This window comes from Anser brachyrhynchus (genome assembly GCF_964034855.1).
Source record: "Anser brachyrhynchus genome assembly, chromosome: 1".
NCBI classification, from domain to species: domain Eukaryota; kingdom Metazoa; phylum Chordata; class Aves; order Anseriformes; family Anatidae; genus Anser; species Anser brachyrhynchus.
In genome coordinates this window covers 212,848,056-212,872,283 of record NC_137694.1, presented here as the reverse complement: position 1 = coordinate 212,872,283, position 24,228 = coordinate 212,848,056, and the positions used below count along the sequence as shown (strand labels likewise).

General features: G+C 70.5%; 4 protein-coding genes across 12 annotated transcripts; 3 read left to right on the top strand and 1 right to left on the bottom strand.

Moving 5' to 3' along the window:
* Positions 1-2,198: 2,198 nt before the first annotated feature.
* Positions 2,199-3,385, bottom strand: TIMM10B (translocase of inner mitochondrial membrane 10B). Its single transcript, XM_080571177.1, has 3 exons — positions 3,214-3,385; positions 2,954-3,049; positions 2,199-2,884 (listed from the first exon to the last, which is right to left on the bottom strand). The coding sequence occupies exons 1-3, from the start codon at positions 3,250-3,252 to the stop codon at positions 2,642-2,644; spliced, it is 378 nt and encodes a 125-aa protein (XP_080427303.1). The 5' UTR covers positions 3,253-3,385; the 3' UTR covers positions 2,199-2,641.
* ARFIP2 (ARF interacting protein 2) lies at positions 3,309-9,776 on the top strand. 3 transcript variants are annotated; one of them, XM_080570461.1, is made up of 9 exons: positions 3,309-3,439; positions 3,975-4,082; positions 4,222-4,330; positions 5,720-5,830; positions 6,607-6,722; positions 6,837-7,058; positions 7,400-7,557; positions 7,646-7,820; positions 8,159-9,776. In XM_080570461.1, exons 2-9 carry the CDS (start codon positions 3,984-3,986, stop codon positions 8,312-8,314), a joined length of 1,146 nt encoding a protein of 381 aa, XP_080426587.1. In that variant the 5' UTR covers positions 3,309-3,439; positions 3,975-3,983; the 3' UTR covers positions 8,315-9,776. The 3 variants fall into 3 exon arrangements, with proteins under 3 accessions (XP_080426587.1, XP_080426589.1, XP_080426588.1); XM_080570463.1 differs by having other exon boundaries at positions 7,646-7,762; positions 8,159-8,302; XM_080570462.1 differs by lacking the exon at positions 5,720-5,830.
* A 753-nt stretch (positions 9,777-10,529) lies between these two features.
* Positions 10,530-15,086, top strand: LOC308181840 (FH2 domain-containing protein 1-like). 3 transcript variants are annotated; one of them, XR_013941598.1, is made up of 9 exons: positions 10,530-10,865; positions 11,127-11,229; positions 11,291-11,376; positions 11,449-11,549; positions 11,616-11,686; positions 11,761-11,868; positions 12,819-12,889; positions 13,361-14,842; positions 14,957-15,086. XR_013941598.1 is itself a non-coding variant. In XM_080565550.1 (9 exons), the coding sequence occupies exons 3-9, from the start codon at positions 11,351-11,353 to the stop codon at positions 13,775-13,777; spliced, it is 1,071 nt and encodes a 356-aa protein (XP_080421676.1). In that variant the 5' UTR covers positions 10,535-10,865; positions 11,127-11,229; positions 11,291-11,350; the 3' UTR covers positions 13,778-13,888. The 3 variants fall into 3 exon arrangements, 2 of the variants coding, with proteins under 2 accessions (XP_080421675.1, XP_080421676.1); XM_080565550.1 differs by lacking the exon at positions 14,957-15,086 and adding an exon at positions 13,007-13,283 and having other exon boundaries at positions 10,535-10,865; positions 13,361-13,888; XM_080565549.1 differs by having other exon boundaries at positions 13,361-15,064.
* A 1,160-nt stretch (positions 15,087-16,246) lies between these two features.
* Positions 16,247-23,864, top strand: TRIM3 (tripartite motif containing 3). Of its 5 annotated transcripts, none has more exons than XM_080564140.1 (12): positions 16,247-16,467; positions 17,409-17,571; positions 19,642-19,879; positions 19,945-20,096; positions 20,186-20,366; positions 20,465-21,188; positions 21,261-21,364; positions 21,432-21,599; positions 21,665-21,833; positions 22,533-22,603; positions 22,709-22,849; positions 23,390-23,864. In XM_080564140.1, exons 2-12 carry the CDS (start codon positions 17,441-17,443, stop codon positions 23,540-23,542), a joined length of 2,232 nt encoding a protein of 743 aa, XP_080420266.1. In that variant the 5' UTR covers positions 16,247-16,467; positions 17,409-17,440; the 3' UTR covers positions 23,543-23,864. The 5 variants fall into 5 exon arrangements, with proteins under 5 accessions (XP_080420266.1, XP_080420264.1, XP_080420267.1 ...); XM_080564138.1 differs by having other exon boundaries at positions 21,665-21,845; XM_080564141.1 differs by lacking the exon at positions 16,247-16,467 and adding an exon at positions 16,697-16,834.
* The last annotated feature ends 364 nt before the right edge of the window (positions 23,865-24,228 follow it).

Below are 24,228 nucleotides of genomic sequence, written 5' to 3'. Positions count from 1 at the left end.
AGCCTGTGCAGACGTCGCCTCCCGGGACGTGCCAGGAGCCACTGACGCAGCTTTCGGCAGACCTGTGCAGCCTCCAGCTGCAGGCGCCCCGAGCCCTGTCCCCTGGGGGCAGCCTCATCTGCACTGGGGTGCTCGGGTGCCATGGGGGCAGCTGGGGCTGGGTGACATGCTGCCAGGCCTGGGGATGGGGCCTGGTGCTGGGCAGGGACACGGTGCCTGCCCGCGGCAGTGAGGGGCACCCCCTGCTGCAGCCGCGTCCCCTAGGCACTACGGGGGGACAGGAGCCGTGCTGCATTCCGCCCCCTGCACCCCTGAAACCAGTCCATGGGTACGGCTGGTGCTCCCAGGCCAGGAGCGGAGTGCGCCCCAGAGGAGAGCCGGGAGCATGAGGCTTGTGGCTCTGACCAGCTGCCACCCACCCACACTCGGCTCCACCAGGCCTTCCAGAACACGGAACAGATGCTCTGGAAAATACCATTAGTCTTCACAAACTTTGCATTCTTCTTTCCATTGTTTCTCCAGGGCTTCCTGAATGGGACGATCTGTGCAGCTGCAGTCCGAGCCCGCAGAGCCCAGCCTGGTGCACTCGCCCCGGCCAAGCAGCCCACCCCAGCGGCACCGCCCCACTGCAGGCCTCGCACCGACGTCCTGCACCAGCAGATGTCCTGCTGGTGATGTGCCCCCAGCCCACACATGTGGCACACCCACCCTTCAAAGGCATTTCTTCCCCACTCAGAAGGCGGGCTTTACATTCCATGTTTATTCCTAGAGCCAGTCAACTGCAGAAGCACTGTGCCACAAATCCTGCTTTCTAGCAAGGTGCGAGAGGAGCAATAAGCCAGAGCTCAGCAAACACCGTGGCGCAGCAGCAGGGTGCGAGAAGCTGCTGCTTCCCAGTCCTCCTGCAGGCATTAGTGGACATTTCCCCAGATGCAGGCAGCAACCATGCTCCAGAGGTGTCACCGCAGGAACACCTGCACCAGTATTCCGTAATCTGGGAAGATGGGTTTGACGGGAGTTCTGGGTGTCCCTGCTTGAGGAGGATTGGACCAAACAACGTCCAGAGGCCCCTACAGCTTTCGACATGCTGTGATTCTGCAAGTCCTGGCCCTCTCTGTGCCCCCAGGAAAACAGCTGGTGCAAAGTCCCCAGGATGGCTGGCCGGCCAGGGCAGGCTCGGAGACAGCAGAGAAGAACACAAGGAGCCGTGTGAGCACGATCCAGCCTCCCCTGATCTCTCTTCTGTATAAATGCTCTTCCTTGGCTTCCAGGAGTGACTGGAGTACAGGTCTCATAAATCGGCAAGTTCAGCAGCCACTGTTGGTGGGCTATGCCCTACAAGTTGGACCAGGCTCTCCTTAAAAACTTGCCCAAAGCCAATCAAATCACATCAAGCACTCACTTTGCTTTCTTGGCCATTACTGTGCTGTAAACCCACGCGAGGGTGTGTTGTCCAGGCTGGCAGGCACAGCCCTGGGCCACCAGCACAGCCGGGGCCGCCTCTCCTCTCGCACAGCACTGGCACCAGGTCTCACTCCCACGTCACCGCTCAGCCTCTGCGGACACCTCCTGCAGCAAGGATGTGCCCGGCCCCACAGGGCAGTGCGGCCCTGCAGCCCGCGGCCACGCCGCTCCTCGAACACATCCCGAGTCTGGGGACAGCAGCCGCAGGGCACGTCCAGACAGCCCCAGGCTGCCCCTGCACGTGCTGTGCCAACCCTGCCACTGAGGCAGGAGCAGGAAGCCTGCACTGCTCACGCCAGCGCCGTGTTATGTGGGCAGCAGTGTTGATCCCAGGCGTCTGTTATGAACCGTCTGTGTACCCTCAGCCTCATAACCTGCCAGCCAACTCCAATTGGCAGCAGCCTTGTAGCAGCATGCAGTGTGCTGGAACTGGTCCCACTCTCTCCAGGCTAAGCCACCTCTCACGCTGCCCTGCCTGGCTGTGGGCTGGGCCCAGCCATGCTGCAGTGGGCACCCCACCACCCCGAGAAAGGGCTGGTCCCAGCGCCATCACGTCCTGCAGCCTATTCTAATGCCAGAGCCGCAATGTGGACAAAAGAAGGGTAGCAAAAGAAGGGAGCAACGTGAATCCCTGCCCCAGGGAAAGCACCCGTGCCCCATCAGGATGCAGTGTGCAGGGGAGTGCTTGCAGAGCAATACCTGCGTTCCCCCGTGACATATTAGCAGTGAGACAATTATGAAGAGAGTGTTTAATCGTACCAGGAAACGGCCTCCTGGAAATACAGGAACCCCCGTTCTGGAGCATGAGAGCCCAGTGCAGGAGTTGCTAAGGCAATGGAGAGTTCAGCTGGGAGCTCTTCCCGGCCAGAACGGCGGCTGCCGCAGATCCCTTTCTCGTTGCCTTCAGGGCCAGGGGGCTGTCCCTGCCCTGATGCCCCTGGGGACAGGCAGACCTGGCCGTTGACGTAGATGCGGTAGAGGGCATGGATCTGCAAGGCCCGGCCCCAGCGCAGAGCAGCTCTGCTGCCCCAGACCTGGGCTACCAACCCCGCGTGGAGGCCCGGGCTGCTGCAGCCCAGGAACCGCATCTGGCACCGCGAGCGCGGGGCCCAGGGCCGCCCCGCGGCCACCCGGCCCCCCGCTGCCGCTGGAAGCCGCAGCCGGGCTGGCGGCTCCGCTACGTGCTGGCACCCGAGGGCCCAGCCGAGGCTCCGCCGCCGGCCGCGGCCGCCGGTGCCGGAGGAGAGGCGTCAGGGGAGGCGTCGGGCGGCGCGGGGGCAGCGGGCGCCGCCGGTCCCTCCTGCGCCCGGTACTCGGCGGCGCGGCGCTGCACGACGGCGGGCATCAGGGCCACGTAGGCGGTCACGAGGCGGTGGTTGGAGCGCACCAGCTTCCCGGCGCAGCGGTCCAGGCACAGCTCCTGCGGGCACGGGCCTCAGCGCGGGGCGGCGCGGCCGGCCCCGGCCCCCCGGCCCCGGCCCCCGCTCACCTCGCGCCGCGTCAGCAGCCGGTGGTTGAGGTCGGAGACGCAGCGGCGGAAGCAGAGCTCGGTCATGCGGTTGTACACCAGCAGGAAGTCCCGCAGCTGCGGGAGAAAACGGCGCTGCAGCGAGAGCGCGGACGGGCACGGACACGGACACGGCCCCGGCCCGGCCCCGGCCCGGCACCCCCCGGCCGCCCCGCCCCGCCCCGCCCCGGCCCGGCTCCCCCCGGCCGCCCCCTCCCGGCCCGGCCCCCCCCGCCCCTCACGCTGCGGAGCTGCTGCTGCTGCTCGGCCGCCGGCTCCATGCCGCCCGCGCTTCCGGGAGGGCCGCGCCCGCCCCGGGCCGCCCCCTGACGCCACGTCCGGCCCCGGTCCCGGCGTCCCGCACGCGGGGCCTGGCGTCACGGCGGTTCCGGCGCGGCCGGGCCGAGGCGGAGCGGGGCGGCGGGGCCGAGGCGGCGGGGGGGGCCCGGCGGGGCCGGGGCGGCGCAGGTGGGCGGGGCGGGGGGGCCGCGACCGGACCGGGCCGGAGGCCGGGGGGGTGGGCAGGGGCCGGGCCGGGAGCGGACTGGGGGGGCCGGGCACCGGGAGCTGCGGGCGGCGGTCCCGCCGGTCGCCGCCGCCCCCGGGCTGGGACGCGGGGCCGCCCCCGCGAGGCCCCGCCGTGCCCGGAGGCGGCCCGAGCCGGCCGCCGCCCCCCGCAGGACGCGGGAGCAGCCCGGGGGGGGCCCCGTGCCGCGCTCCCGGTGCGCTGCCTCCCGCGGGGCCCGGAGCCGCCGCTCGGAGCCCCCGGGCCGCGCGCCCGGCCCCAGCTAACGGGCGGCTCGGCGCCACCCGCAACGGGCCCGGCCGGCCCGGCCGCGCGACGTGGCTCCCGGCGCTGAGCCGGGCCCGGGGCCAGCAGCCGCCGCCCCGCCCCGCCCCGGGGCCCGGAGCCCAGCGGGGCCGTCCCCGCGGCACCCGGGGCTGGGACGCCCCGGCCCTGCCCGAGCCTTCGGCCCCCAGCGCGGCCTCTGTGTCCCCGCAGGCCCCGACGATGTCGGAGGGGATCATGAGCAAGGCCGCCACCATGGAGATCCCCATCGGCAGCAACGGGGACGCCGGCAGCCTGCCCGAGGACGACGGCTTAGAGCAGGTCTGGGCCGGGGGGGGCGCGCCGGGCCCGCTGGGGGCCGAGGGTTGCGTGGCCCGAGGTCCCCGCGTGGGGGCTGCGGTGTCTGTGGAGGCCGGGCCCGGGCCCTGTCCTTGCGCCTCACCTCCTTCTGCTCCCCCAGGACCTGCAGCAGGTGATGGTGTCAGGGCCCAACCTCAACGAAACCAGCATCGTGTCTGGCGGCTACGGGGGCACCGCCGAAGGCATCATCCCCACCGGCACGATCAAAGGTAGGCTGAGCCTTGTGCCGGCAGGCAGGGACGGGGCTGGGAGAGCGGCGGGCTGCCTGGCAGGCATCAGAGGGGAGGACTCTGGTGGGGGTGCAGAGCAGAGCGCGCTGCCTGCCTGTCCTGCCTGCTGCTGGGGGCAGGCGTGCGTCGAGGCTGGTCCTGCCCCGGGGTGCGGCGCCCAGCGGGGGCAGCTGGGCCTCACAGGAGGCCGGGGACACAGGCAGAGGCGGTTCTGAGCCGCAGCCGCCCTGGGAGGTGGCGTGGCCCTGCAGAACGCAGCCCTTGCATGTGGCCCTGCTGCGGCCCAGCTGCTGTTTTGTAGGGCCCCTCGCTGGGGTCGTGTCCCTCACCGGCACAAAGTGCCTGCCGCCTCCCCCTCCAGGGCAGGCTGTAGCAGCAGCCTGTGCCCCAGCCCCAAGCCTTAGCCCCTGCTCTTGGGCCCGTGGCAGCCACAGCAGTGCCATGGGCCCGGGCCGCTGGTGCCCATCTCTTCCGCAGGTGTGGGGCTCCTGCTGGGGGCTCTGCCCCCTGGGCAGGTTCCCCTAGCACCAGGCTGCAGCTTGTGGCACGTGGGCGCAGCTCTCGGGAGTTCTGCTGGTGGTGGGGAAGAGCCTGGTGTCACGGCACCTTCCAGGTCCTGGAAGTGCACAGTGCTGGCGTGGGCATGTGGTGGCTGTGCCTGAGGGACAAGGGGTTCCCTGCAGGTGGGGGGGCACAGGGCAGGGTGACTGAGCCCCAGGCTCTGCGGTTGTTGCCCCTTGTGGCTGACACCAGCCCAGGAGTCGTGGGTGCTTCCGATGGCAGAGCCTGGCTGCGAGCACCTTGCGCTACCTGGGGCAGTGCCTGTGGGCGGCCGGGTTGCTGCTGGTGCCGCATGCCTGCAGCCGGGGCAGGTGCTGGCTGGTCCCAGCGACCACTCTCGCCCTGTCCCCATTTCGCATGAGTCTCTGTGTCCCGGCTCTTGGCCGATGCATCCCTTCCTCAGCAAACAGATGGCTTGACTACGGGCTCCTCCGTGCTGTGCCAGGCTGAACAGGTGAATTGGCACAGATGGAGGGGACGTGGGATTTTGCTGACAGCCCGCTGCAGCAGGGAGAACATGTGCAGTGGTTGCCGTCCCCGTGTCTGTCAGCCCTGGCCTGTCCCAGCTCTCAGCTCAGTGGCACAGGGATGTGCCAAGGGGCGGGGAGGGAGCAGGAGAGGAGCCTGGGCACCTCTGGTGCGGTGCTGTCCGTCTGGCAGCCAGGTGTGTGTTCTGATTTCACATCGCACTTTCATCTGCTCCCCTGCTGCTGTCCTCCCTGCACACTCATCCTCTGTTCTGGCTGTTCCTGCTGTCGTGCCCTTCGCACCATCCCACCTCTTCCCTCCCTGCTCACCTCCTGCCAGCCCCTCCATTTCCAGGCTGTCTTGTCCAACCTCACTCACCCCGAGGACCATCCGTCACCCCCAGTGCATCTGCCGCCAGCAGGATGGCCAGCCAGGCTGGTGCTTCAGCAGGTACTGTGGCTACCCCGGCCCAACCGTGGCACCACGTGGCCTTTGGGGTCTTCCCGCCTTGGGCCTGAGGCGTGGGGCATCTGATGCGCTCTGGGGTTCCTCAGAGCTCACTCCTTCCCCTGCCATGGTGGGGAGCGTCCCCAGCACACGCCACCCCCAGCAGCCGTGCCCGGCTGTGGTCCTGGTGCTGGGGGCACAGGTGGTGCTGCTGAAGCCCAGTGGCTGGGTGGTGACGCCGAGCTGCGCCTGGCTGCGGGAGGCACGGTGCACCTGCTGCGGTCTCCTGGTCTCACCTCCAGCTGCGCTGTGCCTGGGGGCATGAGCTCCAGCAGCGCTGCAGGTGGATGGGTGCGGACAGCACTTCCCATCTGAGTAGCAGCCACTGCTGCCGGCGCTGGAGCCTGTGTTGGGACCTGTCTGGAAGGGCTTTGGGCACTGGGTTCTCTGCTGTGTGCTTGAGATGCCCGCGGGCGGATTAGAAGGCGTGTGGCACTGCGGGCTCTGGCAGAGCCAGTGACGGTGCCCGGCTGGCAGGGGAAAGCCATCGCCTGCCCTGCCCCGTGTGGGGTGAGGCGCCTGGTGTGGGCTGTGCAGCGCCAGGTGCTGCTCATACCTGAGTTCTCTTCGCTTGTGCTTTGTCAGGCCCCGGTGCAGCCCCGCAGGGAGCACGGTGCCACCCCTGGGAGCAGCCTCGGTGCCAGCCATGGTTGGGAGCGGGCAGCCCGGCCTGCGGCTGCATCCCGCGCTGAGCCCCACCAGCGCGCTGTCTGTTCCAGGCTCTGGGCTGCACCAGCCCCATCCCAGCCCGCCAGTTGGAGGGGAGGAGGTCGTCCGTGGTATCGCTGTGGAGAAGTTTGACATTGTCAAGAAGTGGGGCATCAACACGTACAAGGTGAGTGGGGGACCCGGCCACGCGGCAGGGGGTGGGCTAGGGCAGGCCTCTCCGTGCAGCAGACCTACAGGGATGGAGGGACGGGGCCCTGACACCCCCTTCCTCTGCCTGCAGTGCACCAAGCAGCTCATCTCGGAGAGGTTTGGCCGGGGCTCCCGCACGGTGGACTTGGAGCTGGAGACGCAGATCGAGCTGCTCCGGGAGACAAAGCGCAAGTACGAGTGCGTGCTGCAGCTTGCGCGGGCTCTCACCAACCACTTCTACAGCCTGGTGCAGACACAGCATGCCCTGGGGGATGCCTTTGCGGACCTCAGCCAGAAGTCTCCTGAGCTGCAGGTATGCCCGCTGGGGTGGTGGTGCATGCCTTGTCTCTGCTGGTGCTCTGGTCTGCTGTGTCTGGGAAGGAGACCGGGAGACCCAGAGTGACCTCGGGGTCGGCAGCACAGCCTGGGCAGCGCTCTGCTGGGCAGCACCCCCAGGCACACGGGGACAGCAGGAGGCGGCTGAGGGCAGCTGCGCTTGGTGAATGCCACGGGGCTGGGAAGAGGTGCAGGACTTTGTGACAGCCCTTCCTTGGTGCGGCCAGGGCCAAGCTGGTTCTGGGCACGTGGGAGGAGGGCAGGGGCACAACAAGCTGTGTTGCTGCAGACCCTGACTCATCCTCCTCTCTGCCCCAGGAGGAGTTTGGTTACAATGCGGAGACACAGAAACTGCTCTGCAAGAATGGAGAAACACTACTGGGAGCCGTCAACTTCTTTGTCTCCAGCATCAACACGCTGGTGAACAAGACCATGGAGGACACGCTCATGACGGTCAAGCAGTATGAGACAGCCAGGTAGGACGGCAGCGCGGGCCAGGGCTGGGTTGCTGCAGGTGGCCGGAGGGGCCACTGTGCAGCTCTGACTGTTGCTGCCCCTGTGCAGGCTGGAGTATGACGCCTACCGCACGGACCTGGAGGAGCTGAGCATGGGTCCCCGGGACGCCAGCACCCTGTGCCGGCTGGACGCAGCCCAGAGCCAGTTTCAGAGCCACAAGGACAAGTATGAAAAGCTGCGTGCTGATGTGGCCATCAAGCTCAAGTTCTTGGAGGAGAACAAGGTGGGGAGGGCTGCAGGGTGCCAGATGGGACTGTGCTGCGCACGCGTGTCCCTTGGCCCTGTCTCGTGGGCTGCGCGGCCTCACCGCCGTGCGCCCGAGGTGCATCTTCAGATGGGCAGTGCCCATGCAGCGGCTGGGAGCCGCGAGGGGAAGGGCAGTTGAGCGCCTGTCCGTCCGCCTGCCTTTTGCCCACTGCAGGCAGCTGCTTTCTGGCTGGCGGCAGCAGCTCTGGTCCCGTCCCCCTGTGCTGGGCAGGTCATGCCCTGGCCCCTTCCCACCATCCCTGGGTGCTGGGCAGTGGGTCTGGGAGGATGCACACTGACTCCTGCTCTCCCCAGATCAAGGTGATGCACAAGCAGCTTCTGCTCTTTCACAACGCCATCTCTGCCTACTTTGCTGGGAACCAGCAGCAGTTGGAGCAGACCCTCAAGCAGTTCAACATCAAGCTGAAGACCCCTGGTGCTGAGAAGCCCTCCTGGCTGGAGGAGCAGTGAGCCCCCCAGCCTGCCCCACCTTGCGCTCTGGCCGGGGAAGCCATGGACCTGAACTCAGACCTCTGACTGCTGGTGCAGGGCCAGACCGCGTGCATGAGTGGTGAGCGGGGGATGCAGCCTCGGCCCTGCTGCGACTGCAGCCAGGGGCGCCGACAGGGCAGGAGTCTGGTGGGGTGCGGGCAGGGGCTCTGAGTGGGTCGCTGCTCCTGCCTGGGGAGAGGTGCCTGGAGAGGACGGGGCTCCCCTGGCCTGCGCCTCCCCCTGGGGCAGAGTCCTGTCCTACCTGGCCCCGTGCTGCCTCCCCAGCGCAGAGCCCCTGGCAGGACGGTGGGCACCCTCTCCAGCCCCCCACAGGGCCACAGCTCCCACCTCCCCTGGGTGGGACGCTCAGACCCCACTAGGCACCTTTGCAGGATGGGACGGGATTCACTGCAGCTTCCCACTGCCTCCCCACGGGGCAGGAGGGTGCGTGGGCTCCACGTGTCCCTGCTGCTTCCCCCGCTGGCCTCCCCTGCTGCCCTGAGCCAGGTTCTGCAGGGCCAGGCCAGGCACACCACTGCCCCCTCGCAAAAAAAAAAAAAGTTTATTTTGAAATGAAGACAAAGCTGCAGAGGGGCAGCATTGGCACTCCTAGTCCCCTCCCAGTCCCTGAGAGGGGTGTGGGGGGGTCCCAGCCCCACTGCGGCAGGTGGCCAGGGCTCCTGCTGTCCCCCCCCCCCAGCTCTGGGCTTGCCCTGTCTCTCCCGGCTGATCCCTGGTGTTCCCAGGCAGCTGCTCTTGCACTCCCCCCGACCTGGCTGGTGCTCCCGGCCACACACTACACTCCCCTGCATGGTGGGGCCGCTTGTGCCGGGCTGCCTCCCATGCCACGGCGCCCATCCCTGCTTTTCCCTTGGCCAGGGCCGTGCGCGTCAGCTCCGTGGGCGGACAGGGGTTGGGGTGGTCACGGCCACTGGGCGCTGCTGTCCCGAGGAGCTGTGGACGTGCTCCCACCCCGCGCTGCTCGGGGCCAGCCAGGCAGCCCCGCTCCCCCAGCACCTACAGGGACCTGGCTGCCACCGAGGGGCGGCGAGGACTTGAACCAAGGACCAAAGGGCGGCCTCGTCCTAGGGCCGGTGCATGTGCATGTCCGTGTGTGTGACGCAGGTGCGCTTCTATGCGCAGCAGAGCTGGGGCTCCGGCCAGCATCCTACGCCTGGGAGAGCTCGTCCCGCTCCAGCTGAGTGTTGCTTCTCGCCCTGGCCACATGCAGCACTTGGGCACTTTCTCCTGAGACAAGACAGTTTGTTTTTCTTGCTAATTTAATTCCTGGTAATTTAATGTCTGGATCTTGACAACCCCCCCTTTCCTGGTGAAGGTCTGCCCCCCTTTCCCTCTCCACTTCTGTAAGACTCCAGAAGAAAATGGTACGAATCAGAATAAAACGGTACAGATCAGAATAAAACTACAGAATATAATGATACAGCTCGCCTGTACGCATGGTGCTGTGGGCACAGCTCCCAGGCTGGAGGCTGGTCCTGGGGGTTCCCCGCGTGCCAGCAGTTCCCGACGGCAGTGGCCGGTTCTCCTGCAGGCTGCAGCTCGTGTCCCACTGTCGCTTCTGTGGGGCTTGAGCAGAGGGTCTTGGGGGGCACAGCGGCATCGGGGGTCACGCTGCCCCCAAGCCCGAGCTGGGGTCGCGAGGGCCTCGCGCTCACCGTGGGGGCCCCCGGGCGCCTCTTGGCCCTCGGGAGCAGGGACCGGGGGTCGGTGCCTCTCCCCGCCCGCCCGCCGCCGCTCTCGCCCTCCTCCAGGGACCGGCCCGGGGCTGGTGACGGCAGCTCCCGTCCTGCGGGCGGAGGCGAGGACGGCAGAGGTCCCGTTCCGCCGGGAGCGCCGCGCCCTGCGCTCCGCCGGCGGCTCCCGGTGCTTTCTGCGGCTGCGGAGCAGGGCATCCCCGGACGGGGCCGGCGGGCGGCGGCCGAGGCGGCTTCGGCCAGGAGCCGCTCCTCCCGGGGCCGTGCCGAGCCGCGCCGTGCCGAGCCGCGCCGTGCCGACGGGGCCGGGGCCGGGGCCGGCACCCGCGGCCCCCCGGCGGGGCGGGGCGGGGCCGGGCGGGGCCGTGCCGGGCCGTAAGAGCGGCGGGGCGGCCGTGCCTCCCCCCGGCGCCGGCCATGGGCTCCCCCCGCCGCCCCGAGCCGCCGCCGCCGCCTCCTCCCCCGCCGCCCCCGGCGCTGCCCTCCCCGCCGGCGGCCGCGCGGGGCGAGCGGCTGCGGGCGCTGCACTGGGAGCCGCTGCCCGCGGCGCGGGTGCGGGGGCGCCGCTCGGTGTGGGCGCCGCGGCCCCCCCCGCCTCCGCTGGACCTGCCCCGCCTGCGGCTGCTGTTCCGGGAGCCCCGCGGGGCGGCCCCGGGGCAGCGCCCGCCGCCCGCGGTGAGGGTCCCGTCCCGTCCCCTCCCCGGTCCCCGCCGGTCGCGCCCCCGCCCGCCCTGACCGCGCCGCGCCCCGCAGGCAGCGCTGCTGGAGCCCAAGCGGAGCCTCGCCCTCGGCGTCTTCCTCAAGCAGCTCAAGCGGTGAGCGGAGCCCCCGCCGCCCCCCCGGGCAGCCCCGGCCCCGCACACGGAGCGCGGGCGGCACCTGCGCCCCTTCGGGGCCATCGCGCGGCTGGGCGGGGGGGGGGCGGGAGTGGCCGCCCCGGGCCCACGCGTGGGGGAGAGCAGGGGCACGGCACACAGGCCTGTCTGCTCCCTGGGGCCCCCCGGCGGGAGCGGGGGGGGGGGGTCCGGGTCCCGGGGGGCAGCAGCCCGTGGCTGATGCGCTCCCCCCTCCCCCAGGCCGGTGCGCCAGATCGTGCGGGACATCCAGGAGGGCATCGGGGCGCCCTACGGGGCCGAGAAGCTGCTGGAGCTGTCCCGGCTGCTGCCTGGTGCCGCAGAGGTGAGGGCTGGGGAGCAGGGGGCCCCCGGCGCCCCCCACCTGATGCCCCCTCTGCCCACAGGTGGCGCGGCTGCGTGCCTTCTCCGGCAGCCCCTGGCAGCTCCCCGACCCCGAGCTCTTCATGCTGCTGCTCACGGAGGTGCCCAGGTGGGAGCCGGGGGGGCCCCACGCGCTGGGGGGGCCGTGTCCGCACCCCGCTCACCCTGCCCTTACCCCCAGCTACACCCAGCGCCTGGAGCTGCTCGTGCTGCAGGAGGAGTTCTTCCCCCGGCTGAGCGCCCTGCGCGGCTCCATCCAGACCCTGACGGATGCCGCCACGGGTGAGTCGTGCCACGGGGTGTGGGAGCACTGTCCTGTGCCCCGCTCACCCTTTGCCCCCTCCCCAGAGCTGCTGGAGTGTGAGGAGCTGCACACCATCCTCCACCTCATCCTCAGCACGGGCAACCACCTCAACTCGGTGAGCTGGCGCTGCGGGCGCTCTCCCACCCTGCGCTCTGCAGGGCCGTGGTGACTGTCGTGCTCCCACCCCAGGGCGGCTACGCCGGCAGCGCTGTTGGCTTCCGCATCGCCTCGCTGCTGAAGCTGCCTGACACCAAGGCCAATGAGCCAGGCATGGACCTGCTGCACTTCGTGGCCATGGTGAGCTTGGGCATGCTGCTCCTGGGGAAGGGCTTAGAGGTGAGGGGCTTGTTCATGGCAGAGCACCGGGTTCATACCGAGAGCTTCTCCCTGCTGAGGGGTCCCCGCACCCCTTGCTCCTCTCCCTGGCCCTTGGAGCAGCTCCAGGCCTGGCTGCCATAGGCATGATCTCACTGCCTGCACTGCTCTTCTGCTCTCCTCAGACCTGCTGTCCAAACCCCACCACCCCAGCAGTGGCATCTGCGCTTCTCGTGTGCCACCTTGGGCAGCAGCAATGTGTGCTGCCTCGGCTCCATCTCAGGCTGCCATGAGGTGCAGCAGGAGTAGGGGCACCGTGTCCCCACACGCTGCGCTGTGTGCTTGCAGCCTCCCACTCCTTCCCCTGCCATGCCCAAGGTCATTCCCATGCCGCCCTGGCCAGGATATGCCCGGCCCGCACATGTGGAGGAGGCTGTTTTCCTGGCAGATGTGCTCCAGCATGTGCTTTAGCTCCAGCATGTGTTTTAGCTTATGCACTCCCTAGTTCTGTCCATGTAGAGCCACTGCCACCCTTGCCTCTGCCAGTAGCATGCTTGCTCCCCTCTACTTCTGTGCTGTCCCTTGGCATTGGCCTGTTCCTCTGTGGCCAGGTGTGGACCATCCTGCCGCTGCTGCTACGTATCCCCCCAAATCCCCGTGTACCCTTAAGGGTATGTTGTCCTTTCCAGACATATCTACTACTTGCACGAGTTGCTTTCAGTGCAGGTGGTAACAGTTAGGTCGTGCCCGCACCATCCTCGTGTTGCATCTGTCTGGGGCCCTGGGGGTGTGCTCCCTGCTCTGGCCACCAGCCCCACGGGGAAGTGGGCAGCCGCTGCTCTGCTCCGTGGGGCTGCGGCTCTGCCTGGCGGTGGGGGTGCCCCCGGCTGTCCCAGTGCTGCGGGGTCCACACTGTCTGCCGTGCCCCGCAGGAGGCGGCGAGGATGCAGAGGAGCCTGCTGGACTTCCCGAGCAAGCTGCCGCACGTGGGCCCGGCCTCGCGGTAAGGGGTTCCCGGGACACGCGTGGGCCCTGCCCCGGGACGGGCGCGGCCCGCGTGGGGCTGGCACCGGGCGCGGGGCGAGGCGGGGCCGTGCCACGGGCGTCCCGCGCCCCGCAGGATCGAGCAGGCGGAGGTGGAGGGGGAGCTGCGGCGGCTGGCGGGGCGCCTGGCCGGGGCGCGGAGCCTGGGCGCGGCGGGGCTGGGGCCGCGGCTGCCGCCGTTCCTGCGGGCGGCCGAGGAGGAGCTGCGCGGGACGCGGGCGGCGATGGAGCGGCTGCACCGCACCGCGGCCGCCGCGCTCGACTTCTACTGCGAGGAGGCGGCGCCGGGCGGGCTGCAGGAGCTGTGCGCCGTGCTGCACGGCTTCGCGGGGCGCTTCCTCGGCGCCGTGCAGGTACCGGCCCGCCCCGCCCGCCCCGCGCCGCGCCCCCCCGGCCCCCGCCGCGCCCTGACGCCGCCGCCCCCCCGCAGGAGAACCGGGCGCGGGAGCAGGCGCGGCGGCGGCGGCAGCAGCTGGAGCTCCAGCGGCAGAAGCGCCGCTCCGTCGCCTCCTGCTCGGCGCGGGACGCGGAGCCGGGCGGCCCCCGCCTGCTCCCCGCCCTGCCGCCGCCCTTCGCCGGCCCCCCGGCCCTGCAGCGGCGCCACACGGCCCCCGAGCTGCCCGCGCTGCCCGAGCCGCGGGGGGGCCCCGAGCCCGGCCCCGAGCCCCGGCCGCCCGAGCCGCCCGCCCCAGCCCCCGCGCCCCTCTTCGGCCTGGCCGGGCTCTTCCAGCGGAAGGGGCCCGGCGCCCCCGGCCCGGCCCGCGCTCCCCCCTCCGAGGGCTCGGCGCTGCTCGGCTTCCTGCGGCGCCTGGCGGCCGGGGGGGCGCGCGGGCCCCCCCCCAGCTGAAGGCCTGGCGGGAGCCGGGGGCTGCCGGCGCCTGCCCCGAGCCGACCGGGTTTTATCCTTCCCCGTGCGCGCGTCTGTTCCCCGAGTGCCAATAAACGTTGTGGGACCCCCCTCTGCTCTCCCCCAGCCCCGTCGCCCGCTGCCGGCCCCCCCCCCGCCGCTGTCACCGCGGCGCAGCCCCGCGGGCGTTCCGCGCGCCCGGCAGCGCCCCCCCGGCCCAGCTGCGCTCCCCCGCTCACTGCGCCCTTTGTTGTGCCCCGGCCGTGCCAGGCCGTGCGGGGCAGCTGGGGGCGCCCCCCCCGCCCCGCCCCAGCCGCTGCCGTCTGCCCCCTCCCGCCCCCCCGCTGCTGCCCCGGCTGCGGGGGCGGGGGGGGGGGGCACGCGGGGACCCCCAGCAGCGCTCGGAGGTGGCCGGAGGTAAAGGGTGCAGGGGCCGGCGGGGGGCCGGAGGCAGCTGGAGCCTGGGCAGGGTACCAGTGCAGGGGGCTTGCAGACCTCGGGAGGGCTCTGCTCCAACAGCCTGCAGGGGCAGCTGTGGGGTCGGACCAGGCTGCTCATGGCTTTATCCAGCAGCGTCTTGAAAACCTGCGCAGGTGGAGGCTGCACAGCCTCGCTGGGCAACCTGCTCCACTCCCGGACAGTCCTCGTGGGGAAAGCCTTTCCCAAGACCCAGCCTGAAACTCGCTTTTCTGCCTCTGTCTGCGGGCTCTCCAGCCTGCACCACACTGCAGAGCCTGGCTCTGGCTCCTCAGTAACCTCCTTGTTGGAGCCACCAGGTTGCTGCTGTTGGAAGCTTCTCTCCTAAAGGCTGAGCAAGCCTCAGTCTCTCCTCAGCTCCCTCCTCGCAGGGCAAGTGCTCACAGCATCACAGAATGACAGAATGGTTGAGGATGGCAGGGACCTCTGAAGGTCATCTGGCCCAACCCCTGCTCGAGCAGAGCCGCCTAGAGCTGGCTGCCCGGGACCATTTCAAGGTGGCTTGTGAAGATCTCCAAGGCAGGAGACCCCACAGGCCAGGGCTCCATCGCCTCCTCAGTAGAGAAGTGCTTCCTGATGTTTAGACAGGTTCAGCTCATGACCATCCCCATGCCTTCCCCCCTGAACTTGGGGCGGTTTGTTGAGGTCTTTCATGTGCTGGGGGCCCAAAACTCACAGCAGTGTCCATATGTGGTTTAACAGGTGCCAAGTGGAGAGGGGGCTGATCCCCCCTGGCCTCTCTGTGCCCCTGTGCCCACAGGCCGGGTGCTGCCAGGCTCTCCTTGCTGCCAGTGCGTCCTGCGGCTCCTCGTCCTGCCTGCTGCCCACGAAGACCCCCAGGACATTTTCCCCAGGGCTGTGTTCCCAGCTGGGCAGTCCTGGCCGGTGCTGTTGCAGGGCTGTGTCCTTCCTGAAGCAGGACTTGGCACTATCCCTACTGAACCTCACGCCGTTCCTGTCGGCCCCTTCTTCCCACCTGCCCAAGGCCCTCTGGGTGGAGTCTTGCCCTGGTGACAGTTTCCCCAGCCCGGTGTCACCCATAACCTTCACGAGTGGGCGCTCTGCCTGCACTGGGCCATTGCTGAAGACGTCCGGCAGGAGAAGGCCCAGGGCCCAGTCGATGGCGTTGCCACGTGGGGCAGGATGGGTGGTGGGGACAACGGCAGAGGCGGTGGTGGTGGCAGTGGCGGTGCTGTGCTGGTGGCGCGGTGGGAATGCCGCCCAGCCGGTTCCCTGCGGAGGCCTCGGCAGCCCCAGGCCAGGGCCGTGGCGCAGAGGCGTTGGTGGGGATCGGCCCCAGCAGCACCCATGGGACTGGGGCAGCAGCCCACGCGTTGAGCTGCCCCGCGCCTGCCTGCTCCTCGCTATCAGCTGGCAGCTGCGGCGCCAGGTCCCAGGGCTGGGGACTCTCCCGTCCCCACAGGCGAGGACCTGGCCGTGCCCGCATGGCTCCGCCGCAGAGGTGAGCGGGAGCAGCGTGGAGGCTCTGGGGGGCGGTGGCAGCAGGGGGGGGCAGCGGTGTCACCCCGGTGCTCCCGGCACTGCCGCGCTCTGCGGGGGGCCGGGGCAGGAGGGCAGCGGGGGGCAGGCGGGCACTGCGCCCCACGCCACGGCCCGGCTGCGCCCCACGCCACGGCCCGGCTGCGCCCCACGCGCGGCCAGCAGCAGGCTCCGGCCCCAGGGCGCGGGGCGCGCACCCCCTCTTTGGCGGCGCCCCCGCCCGGGGATGCTCTCGGGGCGGGATGCGGTTGCCGTGGCGACAGCCGGGTACCCCCGGGATGCGGGGGGGGGCGCGCCCGGAGTCCCCCCACTGCAGAGCCACAGCCCGGGCGCGACCATCGGTGGCGGGGGAGGCGGGGGGGGCGTTCCCGCGGGTTCTCCCCGCGGCAGCGCGCGGGGACCCCCCGGGGACCCCCCCGGGGCGGGCAGCGGGACGCGGGCGCTCTGCGGCGCGCTGCCGCCCCGCGGGGTCCGCGAGGGGGGGTCCCCGCGCGCTGCCGCGCCAGAAGCCGGCGCCGGGCGCCCCCCCGCAGTGGTGCGGGCCGCTCTGGCAGATGCGGCTGCGGACCGTGCCCAGCCCTGGCGCAGTCCCCGCCGCGCCGGGCCGAGCCGAGCCGAGCCGAGCCGAGCCGCGGCGATGCGCCCTGCCGCCCCGCCGGCTCCGGCTGCCCGCGGCGGGGGCTGAGCCGAGCCGAGCCGAGCCGGGCTTGAAGGTGACAGCGGGGCCGAGGGGCGGGGCGGGCGGGCAGGACGCGGCTGGCACGGGTGGGGCCGGCACAGCGCTGCCACGGGTGGGGATGGGGGGCGGCCTGCGCGGGGATGCGGGGCAGCGCCGGCCCGCGTGGGGGGGGGGGGAGCGCGGCCGGGGGTGCGGAGAGGCCCGGTTCGGCGCGGGGGTGGGGGGCCGGGGGGGCCAGGGCCAGGGCCAGGGCCAGGCCCGCGCCGTCCCGGTGCCGGTGCCCCCCGTGCCCCCCCCCCGGGCGGGGCGGGCGGGCGGTGACGTCGCGGTGCCGGGCCCGCACAATGGCCGTCGGGGCGGGGCCGCGCCGGGGCCTGCAGCCGTGGGGCCGCCGCAGCGCCGTGAGCGGGGACGGGGCGGGGGGGGCCGGGCGGCGCCGTGGGGAGGGGGCGCGCGGGGGGGGGCGCCGCGGGGCGCGGGGCCGCGGGGCGGGGGGGGAGCCTCGCCGTGGGGCGGGGGCGGCGCGGCGGGGGCGTGCCTGGCCCCCCTGCGTGGGGTCGGGCACCCGTGGGGCGGGCGGGGGGGGGCGGCGCTGTCCTTGGTGGGGCGCGAAGGCGCCGGGCGTGGGCCCGGGCCCCGGTCCGGGAGCGGCTGGGAGGGGGCGGGCCGCGGGGCTCCGTGGGGCGGGCGGGTGGGTGTCCTGCGTGCGGGGCAGCGTTCCGCGGGGGGGGGGTGCCTGCTGCCGCCCCCCGGCACCGCGCTGTGGGTCTCGGCCGTGGGGCGCTGCGCCTGGGGTGGGAGTGGGGGGGGCGGCGGCCCTGCTCGCCCTTGCCTGCCCCACGGCGCGTGGGGCGAGGGCTGCGGCTGCCCCCGAGCCCTGCGGGGTGAGTGCACGCTGCGTGCCCGGCCCACGGGGCCGGTGGGGGGCTGGGGGTGGCGTGGGGCTTCCGACCCCCTCACCACCCCTGCCTCCAGGCCGAGCGCCGCGGGGCCGCGGGAACGCTGCCATGGCGAAGCGGGAGGCCAGCGCCAGCCCGGTGGTGCGGCAGATTGACAAACAGTTCCTGGTGTGCAGCATCTGCCTCGACCGCTACCGCAACCCCAAGGTGCTGCCCTGCCTGCACACCTTCTGCGAGAGGTGAGGCCCTGCCCCACGGTGCCCGTCCACACCCCACCGCGGGGTTGGCACTCCCCACTGCAGTCGTGCCGTGTCCCCGCTGTGCCCCACTGCACCCACATGGTGCTGTGCCGCATGCCGTGGCATCCCTGCTGCATCCCTGTTGTGCCCCACTGCATCGCTGCTGCATCTTGGTGCAGCCCTACTGCATCCCCGCTGTGCCCTGCTGACCCCGAACCGCACCCCTGCTGCATCCCCACTGCACCCCACCTTATCCCCATTGTGCGCTGCTGCATCCCCGCTGCACCTTGTTGCACACCCATTTCACCCACACTGCATCCCCACTGCATCCCCTCTGTCCTGCTGCCCCCAAACCTCACCCCCACAGCATCCCCGTTGTGCCCCACTGCATCCCTGCTGCGCCTCGCTGCACGTCTCTCACAGCATGCCCACTGCTACCCGCTGTGCCCTGATGCTTCCCCCCTGCACCACACTGCATTACCCACGGCACTCACCATGTGCTGCACTGCATCTTCTGAAACACTTTCCCTCCCAAACCTCCTGCCAGAGCTGAACCAGGGTCCCACTGCACCCCCAGTGCCTGCACTGGATGTCCAGACCCCTGATGGGCCCCCTGCATCCCAGTTCTCCCCACTGCAGCACCCCCGCCTACTGCCAGGGCCCCACTGCGTCCCCGCCGTGTCCGCACTGCGTCCAGCTGTGTCCCTGCTTGTGTCCCCCCGCTGCACCCCGAGCCCCAATGCACCCCCTTGCTGTACCCCATACGTCTGTACTGGCCGCTTCCCTCACTGCACCTCCTGCAGGTTGGCAGGGTCACTGCGCCCCGTAGCGTTCATGCTGCATACCTGCAGCGCCCTCACTGCACCCGTGCTGTGCCCAGCTGCATCCCCCCAGCATCCCCCTCCCGCAGCTCCCGCAGGAGCTGAGCTGGGGCTGCTCTGTCCCGCTGCATCCCTGCTGAGCCCACGCTGCGCCTCGCTGCATCCCTGCTGCCACCCAGCTGCACTGCACTACGTTCCCACTGCCCCACTGCCCCCTGCCACATCCATTCTGCCTTCAAGCTGCATCCCCACCATGTCCCCGTGGCATCCGCACTGTGCCCCGCTGCATTGCACGCTGCATCCCTGCAGTGCACTGCTGCCTCCAGGCTGTGCGGCACCACACGCCCCTGCCCCCTCACTGCTCTGCACTGCAGCACCCCACGCACTGCCCAGGCCACTCCAAGCTCCCAGTATGCCTGCCCCCCATCTGCCAGAGGGGAGCAGAGCCCCGCTGTGCCCCCTGCACGTCTCTACTGCGAGATGGGGTGAAAGCCCCTCCACCCGGGGGCGGGGGGACACACTGCCCCCACAGCCCTCACCCCGTGGGCAGTGGGGTTGTTTCTGCCCCACAGTGCAGGGTCTGGCTGGGGGGGGCTGCGGCGTGGCCAGGGGCTCTGTACTGATGTCTGCTCTCTCTGTGCCCCCCCAGGCCCCTGCCAGCACCTGGCGCTTCCCTGTCCCTGCCCACGTGGCCCTGTCCCATCCCGTCTGTCTGTCTGTGGGTCCAGCCCCATGTCGGGGCCCAGTGGCCAGCTCTCCATTGGCACTGCAGCGCTGTGCCCCCCTCACCCCCAGTTGTCCTGCTGTCTGTCTGATACCCCAGCCCTCTCCCATGCTCCTTCCCCATGCACCCTGATGCACCCTGGCGTAGCCCGTGTCCGTCCTTCTGCCCCGTGTCTGTCTGTTCCCCAGCCTCTTGCTCTGCTCCTGTCCTGTGCACCCTGAGGCACTGCGATGGAGCTCCCCATCTGCCTGTCCTGCTGTCTGTCTGCCCTTCCAGTCCCTTCCTCTGTTCCTGCCTTATGCTCCCCAGTGCATGCTGGCACAGCCCCCATCCATCCGTCTGTCCCCAGCCCCATCCCTGGCTCCTGCCCTGTGTGCCTCTGTGCACCGTGGCACAGCCCCATGTCCGTCCGCCTGTCCCCCCGGCCCCTGTCTGTCTGCCCAGCCCCATCCCGCTGCCCCGCACACTGCCCCGCGCCCACGTGGCGGTGGCCCTGACCCTCTCGTTGTCCCCGTTCTGCCCCAGGTGTCTCCAGAACTATATCCCGCCCCAGAGCCTGACCCTCTCCTGCCCCGTCTGCCGCCAGACCTCCATCCTGCCCGAGCGGGGCGTCGCGGCCCTGCAGAACAACTTCTTCATCACCAACCTGATGGAGGTGCTGCAGCGCGACCCTGACAGCCGTGGCCCCCACCCTGGCCAGGGGCTGGACCCCGTCAGCGCCGTCACCGGCCAGCCCCTCTCCTGCCCCAACCACGAGGGCAAGGTGGGTCGCGGGAGGGGGGGGCAGGGGGTGCCGGCGAGGGGGGGCCCTGAGTGCCGGTGCCGCAGGTGATGGAGTTTTACTGCGAGTCCTGCGAGACAGCCATGTGTCACGAGTGCACGGAAGGGGAGCACCGGGAGCATGTCACAGTGCCGCTACGCGACGTGGTGGAGCAGCACAAGGCAGCCCTGCAGCAGCAGCTGGAGGCCATCAGGGGCAGGTAGGGGGATACTGGGGGGGGGGCACAGTGGGGGGAGTGGGGCCTCGGGGTCCCCGGCCGCGTACCTGTGCCCAGCCCCGGCTCTGCAGGCTCCCGCAGCTGGCAGCCGCCATTGGGCTGGTGTCAGAAATAAGCCAGCAGCTGGTGGAGCGCAAGAACGAGGCCGTGTCCGAGATCGGCAGCACCTTCGAGGAGCTGGAGAAGGCTCTGCAGCAGCGTAAGGGCTTGCTGGTGCGGGACCTGGAGGCCATCTGCGGGGCCAAGCAGAAGGTAGCGCTGCCCGCCCCTGCCGTGCTCCCCTGAGCCGCCACTGTCACGGCACAGCACCTGCAGGGACGTGGCTGCCGGTGACCCTGCCGTGTCCCCAGGTGCTGCAGGCACAGCTGGACGCGCTGCGCCAGGGCCAGGAGAACATCCTCAGCAGCTGCGCCTTCACCGAGCAGGCGCTGCACCACGGCACGGCGCCCGAGGTGCTGCTGGTGAAGAAACAGATGAGCGAGCGGCTGAGCGAGCTGGCCAGCCAAGAGTTCCCTGAGCACCCGCACGAGAACGACCAGCTTGACTATGTGGTGGAGACCGACGGCGTCCGCAAGTCCATCCTCAACCTGGGCGTGCTCATCACCACCAGCGCCACGGCGCACAAGACGGTGGCCACCGGCGAGGGGCTGCGGCACGCGGTGGTGGGACAGCCCGCCTCGCTCAGCGTCACCACCAAGGACAAGGACGGGGAGCTGGTGCGCAGCGGCAGCGCCAGCCTGCGCTTCCAGGTGACGGGGCCGGACGGCAGCGTGGCTGAGAGCGAGGTGCTGGACAACAAGAATGGCACCTACGAGCTGCTGTACACGCCGCGTGCCGAGGGCGACTTCCTGCTCTCCATCCTGCTCTACGGGCAGCCCATCCGCGGCAGCCCCTTCCGCGTCCGCGCCGTCAAGGCCTGCGACGTGCCCCCCTCCCCGGACGACGTCAAGCGCCGCGTGAAGTCGCCCAGCAGCGGGCACATCCGGCAGAAGGCCGTCCGGCGCCCCTCCAGCATGTACAGCAGCGGCAAGAAGAAGGAGAACCCCATCGAGGACGAGCTCATCTTCCGTGTCGGTGAGCGACGGTGGCGGCGGGGCTGCGGGAGGCGCGGGGGGCGCCGCTGACGGCTGCGTGTCCCCGCCACAGGGAGCCGCGGCCGGGAGAAGGGCGAGTTCACCAACCTGCAGGGCATCTCCACCTCCAGTGCCGGCCGCATCGTGGTGGCCGACAGCAATAACCAGTGCGTGCAGGTAGGAGCTGGTGGCGCTGCCGCGGCCCCCGGCCCCCGCCCTGGCTGAGTCCCCCCCGTCTCCCCAGGTGTTCTCCAACGAGGGGCAGTTCCGGCTGCGCTTCGGCGTGCGGGGCCGCTCCCCGGGCCAGCTGCAGCGCCCCACCGGCGTCACCGTGGACATGAACGGGGACATAATCATCGCCGACTACGACAACCGCTGGGTCAGCATCTTCTCCCCCGAGGGCAAGTTCAAGGTGAGGGGGGGGCCTGGGTGGGGGGTGGCGGCTCGGGGCCCCCCCTGATGTCTCTGATGCCGCAGACGAAGATCGGGGCCGGGCGGCTGATGGGCCCCAAGGGCGTTGCTGTGGACCGCAACGGGCACATCATCGTGGTGGACAACAAGGCCTGCTGCGTCTTCATCTTCCAGTCCAACGGCAAGCTGGTCACCAAGTTTGGGAGCCGCGGCACGGCCGAGCGGCAGTTTGCAGGTACACTCGATGGTAATACACCGATGGGCAAGTTCCCTCTTCCTTACTGCATGCCTTTGGCTGCCCGCTGGCTCGGGGCCGGGCTGGGTGAGTACTGCATGCCTTCCCTGTGCCGGCGGGAGCCGACCCAGCGGCACTGCGGCACCTGGGGCTGGGGCTGGTGTGGGCTCTGGGCTTGGGTGGTGGGGCTGGTGCTGGGCCCGGGTTCTAGGTTCCAGTGCTGGGTCTTCTTCTGGGTCTTGGCGCTGGTGGGGGTGGCTGGGCTCCGGGTTCCAGTTCTGGGTCCTGGGTTCTGGATGTGGTGCGGGTTCTAGGCCTTGGTTCTAGGTCCTCGTTTGGGGTTCTGTTTCTGATGCTGGGGCTGGGCTTGGGTTCTAGGTTCCGGTTCTGGGTCCTGGATCTGGGCTTTGGCTCTGGGTCCTGGCCATGGTCCCTGGTTCTGCCCCGGCGGTCGGGGCACTGGGTCCCCCTCAGGTCTGGGCTCCCTTGGAACCCTCTCTAGCCACCCCGGGGCCAAGCACTGCCTGCACTAACGCCCTTGCAATGGCCTCACGGCTGCCTGTACACACTAACCCCACTAATCTGTGCTGGCGCTGGTGCTGGCACAGCACCCGGGGCATCCCCATTCCCATGGGCAGGACCCCTGTGCTGGGCGCCCGGTGTCCCCGTCCCCACCTGCGCTCAGCGCTGCTCCCCCAGGGCCCCACTTCGTGGCGGTCAACAACAAGAACGAGATCGTGGTGACAGACTTCCACAACCACTCCGTGAAGGTGAGCCCAGCTGCGGCGGGCAGTGCCAGCGGCGCGCCCAGCGCCGTGCCCGTCCCACTGTGCCACTGGCCCCGTGCCAGCAGCCACTGACACCCTCGTCCCCAGGTGTACAACGCGGATGGTGAGTTCCTCTTCAAGTTCGGGTCGCACGGGGAGGGGAACGGGCAGTTCAACGCCCCCACGGGGGTGGCCGTCGACGCCAATGGCAACATCATTGTGGCCGACTGGGGCAACAGCCGCATCCAGGTGGGAGTGCGGCCCCAGCGCGGGGTCCTGCCTGTGGGGGGCTGGGGCAGCCCCATCCCTGTGCCCACAGCCCATTGCCAGCAGGGGGTTCTGGGCAGAGAGCGGGGTTTGTGGCCCTGAACAGTGACTTAACAAAGGGCAGATCGGGGAGCAGAGCAGGGACAGGGTGTGCACCCACACGGGGGGGGTCACTGGGGCGGTGACAAGCTCTGTGCATCCATGGGGATTGCTGGGACCTCTGGGGCGTGAATGGGTGAGTGTGCCCATGGCGGATATAGGGGCTTGGGAGGGTGTGTGTGCCCACGGGGACCATTGGGGTGGGGGTAGGGACCTCATGCCCATGCGAAGCCGCAGGACAGAAATGGATCCTCGTGCCCATGGGGGCCCTCCTGGTGGGGATGGGACCCTGGGGCTGCTGGGCAGGGCTTGGACAGCCAGGGCAGGGCCAGGTCCCCGGGTCCGTGGGACCACAGGGGCAGGGATGGGTGCACGGGAGGGCACAGGGCCGGGGTCACAGCATGCTCTGCCACTGCCCTGCAGGTCTTTGACAGCTCAGGCTCCTTCCTCTCCTACATCAACACGGCGGCTGACCCGCTGTACGGGCCGCAGGGGCTGGCACTCACCTCGGACGGACACGTGGTGGTGGCCGACTCGGGCAACCACTGCTTCAAGGCCTATCGCTACCTGCAGTAGGGGCGGCGGGGACCCGGGGGACAACGGTGCCCACCCCACGCGGGAGCCCCCGCCGCCCGCACTGCCCCTCTTGTGCACTTTATCCCCACGCCAGGGCGGCCGGGCCCAGAGCAGGGGCAAGGACGGGCATGGCTGGCGTGGGGCGGGGGTGGCCGTGTTCCCCCCACGGCAGCGCCTGCGGGGCTCCCTGAGGTGCACGGGGCGAGGGGGCCGTGGGGCGGGCATGGGGCGGCCTTGCAGCCCCCTGCAGCCCCCTGCTGCCGCCGCGCGCCCGGCCACGCTCGCACGCTCTGTATGTACAAAATAAAGTATTCTGAGGGTACCGTCGCCCCCAGAACGTGTCACCGGCTGCGGCCCCACCACGCCGCGGGGCTCGGGGCCAGCGTCCCACGGCACGGGATGGGACGGGGAGCTCTGCCGGGATGGGTGCGACCCGGGGACCCCGGGACTGGGGGGGGGTGGCAGTACCGGGAGTGCCCCGGGAGCCGCGGGGTCCGTGCCCCCCACCCATCCCCCGCCCCCTTGCCCCCCCGCCGCGCCCCGGGCTGCCCGGCACAGGTCGGGCTGCCGGCTCCTGCCCGCGGGGCCGTGCCAGAGCAAACAGAGCCGGGCCAGGCGCTTCCCAGCACGGGGGCAGCTGATGGGAAGGGGCTGGGAGGGCGCCAGCGCCGCGCACCTGCGGGGGG

What these genes read in the sequence shown, in the direction of transcription:
- ARFIP2 (XM_080570461.1), top strand. Translation starts at nt 3,984, where the DNA reads ATGTCGGAGGGGATCATGAGCAAGGCCGCCACCATGGAGATCCCCATC. An exon ending in AGGACGACGGCTTAGAGCAG is followed by an intron (nt 4,083 to 4,221) that starts GTCTGGGCCGGG and finishes CTGCTCCCCCAG; the next exon opens with GACCTGCAGCAGGTGATGGT. An exon ending in AAGCAGTATGAGACAGCCAG is followed by an intron (nt 7,558 to 7,645) that starts GTAGGACGGCAG and finishes GCCCCTGTGCAG; the next exon opens with GCTGGAGTATGACGCCTACC.
- TRIM3 (XM_080564138.1), top strand. Translation starts at nt 17,441, where the DNA reads ATGGCGAAGCGGGAGGCCAGCGCCAGCCCGGTGGTGCGGCAGATTGAC. An exon ending in CTGCACACCTTCTGCGAGAG is followed by an intron (nt 17,572 to 19,641) that starts GTGAGGCCCTGC and finishes GTTCTGCCCCAG; the next exon opens with GTGTCTCCAGAACTATATCC. An exon ending in GTTTGCAGGTACACTCGATG is followed by an intron (nt 21,846 to 22,532) that starts GTAATACACCGA and finishes CTGCTCCCCCAG; the next exon opens with GGCCCCACTTCGTGGCGGTC.
- TIMM10B (XM_080571177.1), bottom strand. Translation starts at nt 3,252, where the DNA reads ATGGAGCCGGCGGCCGAGCAGCAGCAGCAGCTCCGCAGC. An exon ending in AGCAGCAGCAGCTCCGCAGC is followed by an intron (nt 3,050 to 3,213) that starts GTGAGGGGCGGG and finishes TTTCTCCCGCAG; the next exon opens with CTGCGGGACTTCCTGCTGGT. An exon ending in GGCTGCTGACGCGGCGCGAG is followed by an intron (nt 2,885 to 2,953) that starts GTGAGCGGGGGC and finishes CCGTGCCCGCAG; the next exon opens with GAGCTGTGCCTGGACCGCTG.
- LOC308181840 (XM_080565549.1), top strand. Translation starts at nt 11,351, where the DNA reads ATGCTGCTGCTCACGGAGGTGCCCAG. An exon ending in CCTGACGGATGCCGCCACGG is followed by an intron (nt 11,550 to 11,615) that starts GTGAGTCGTGCC and finishes CCCCCTCCCCAG; the next exon opens with AGCTGCTGGAGTGTGAGGAG. An exon ending in CGGGCAACCACCTCAACTCG is followed by an intron (nt 11,687 to 11,760) that starts GTGAGCTGGCGC and finishes CTCCCACCCCAG; the next exon opens with GGCGGCTACGCCGGCAGCGC.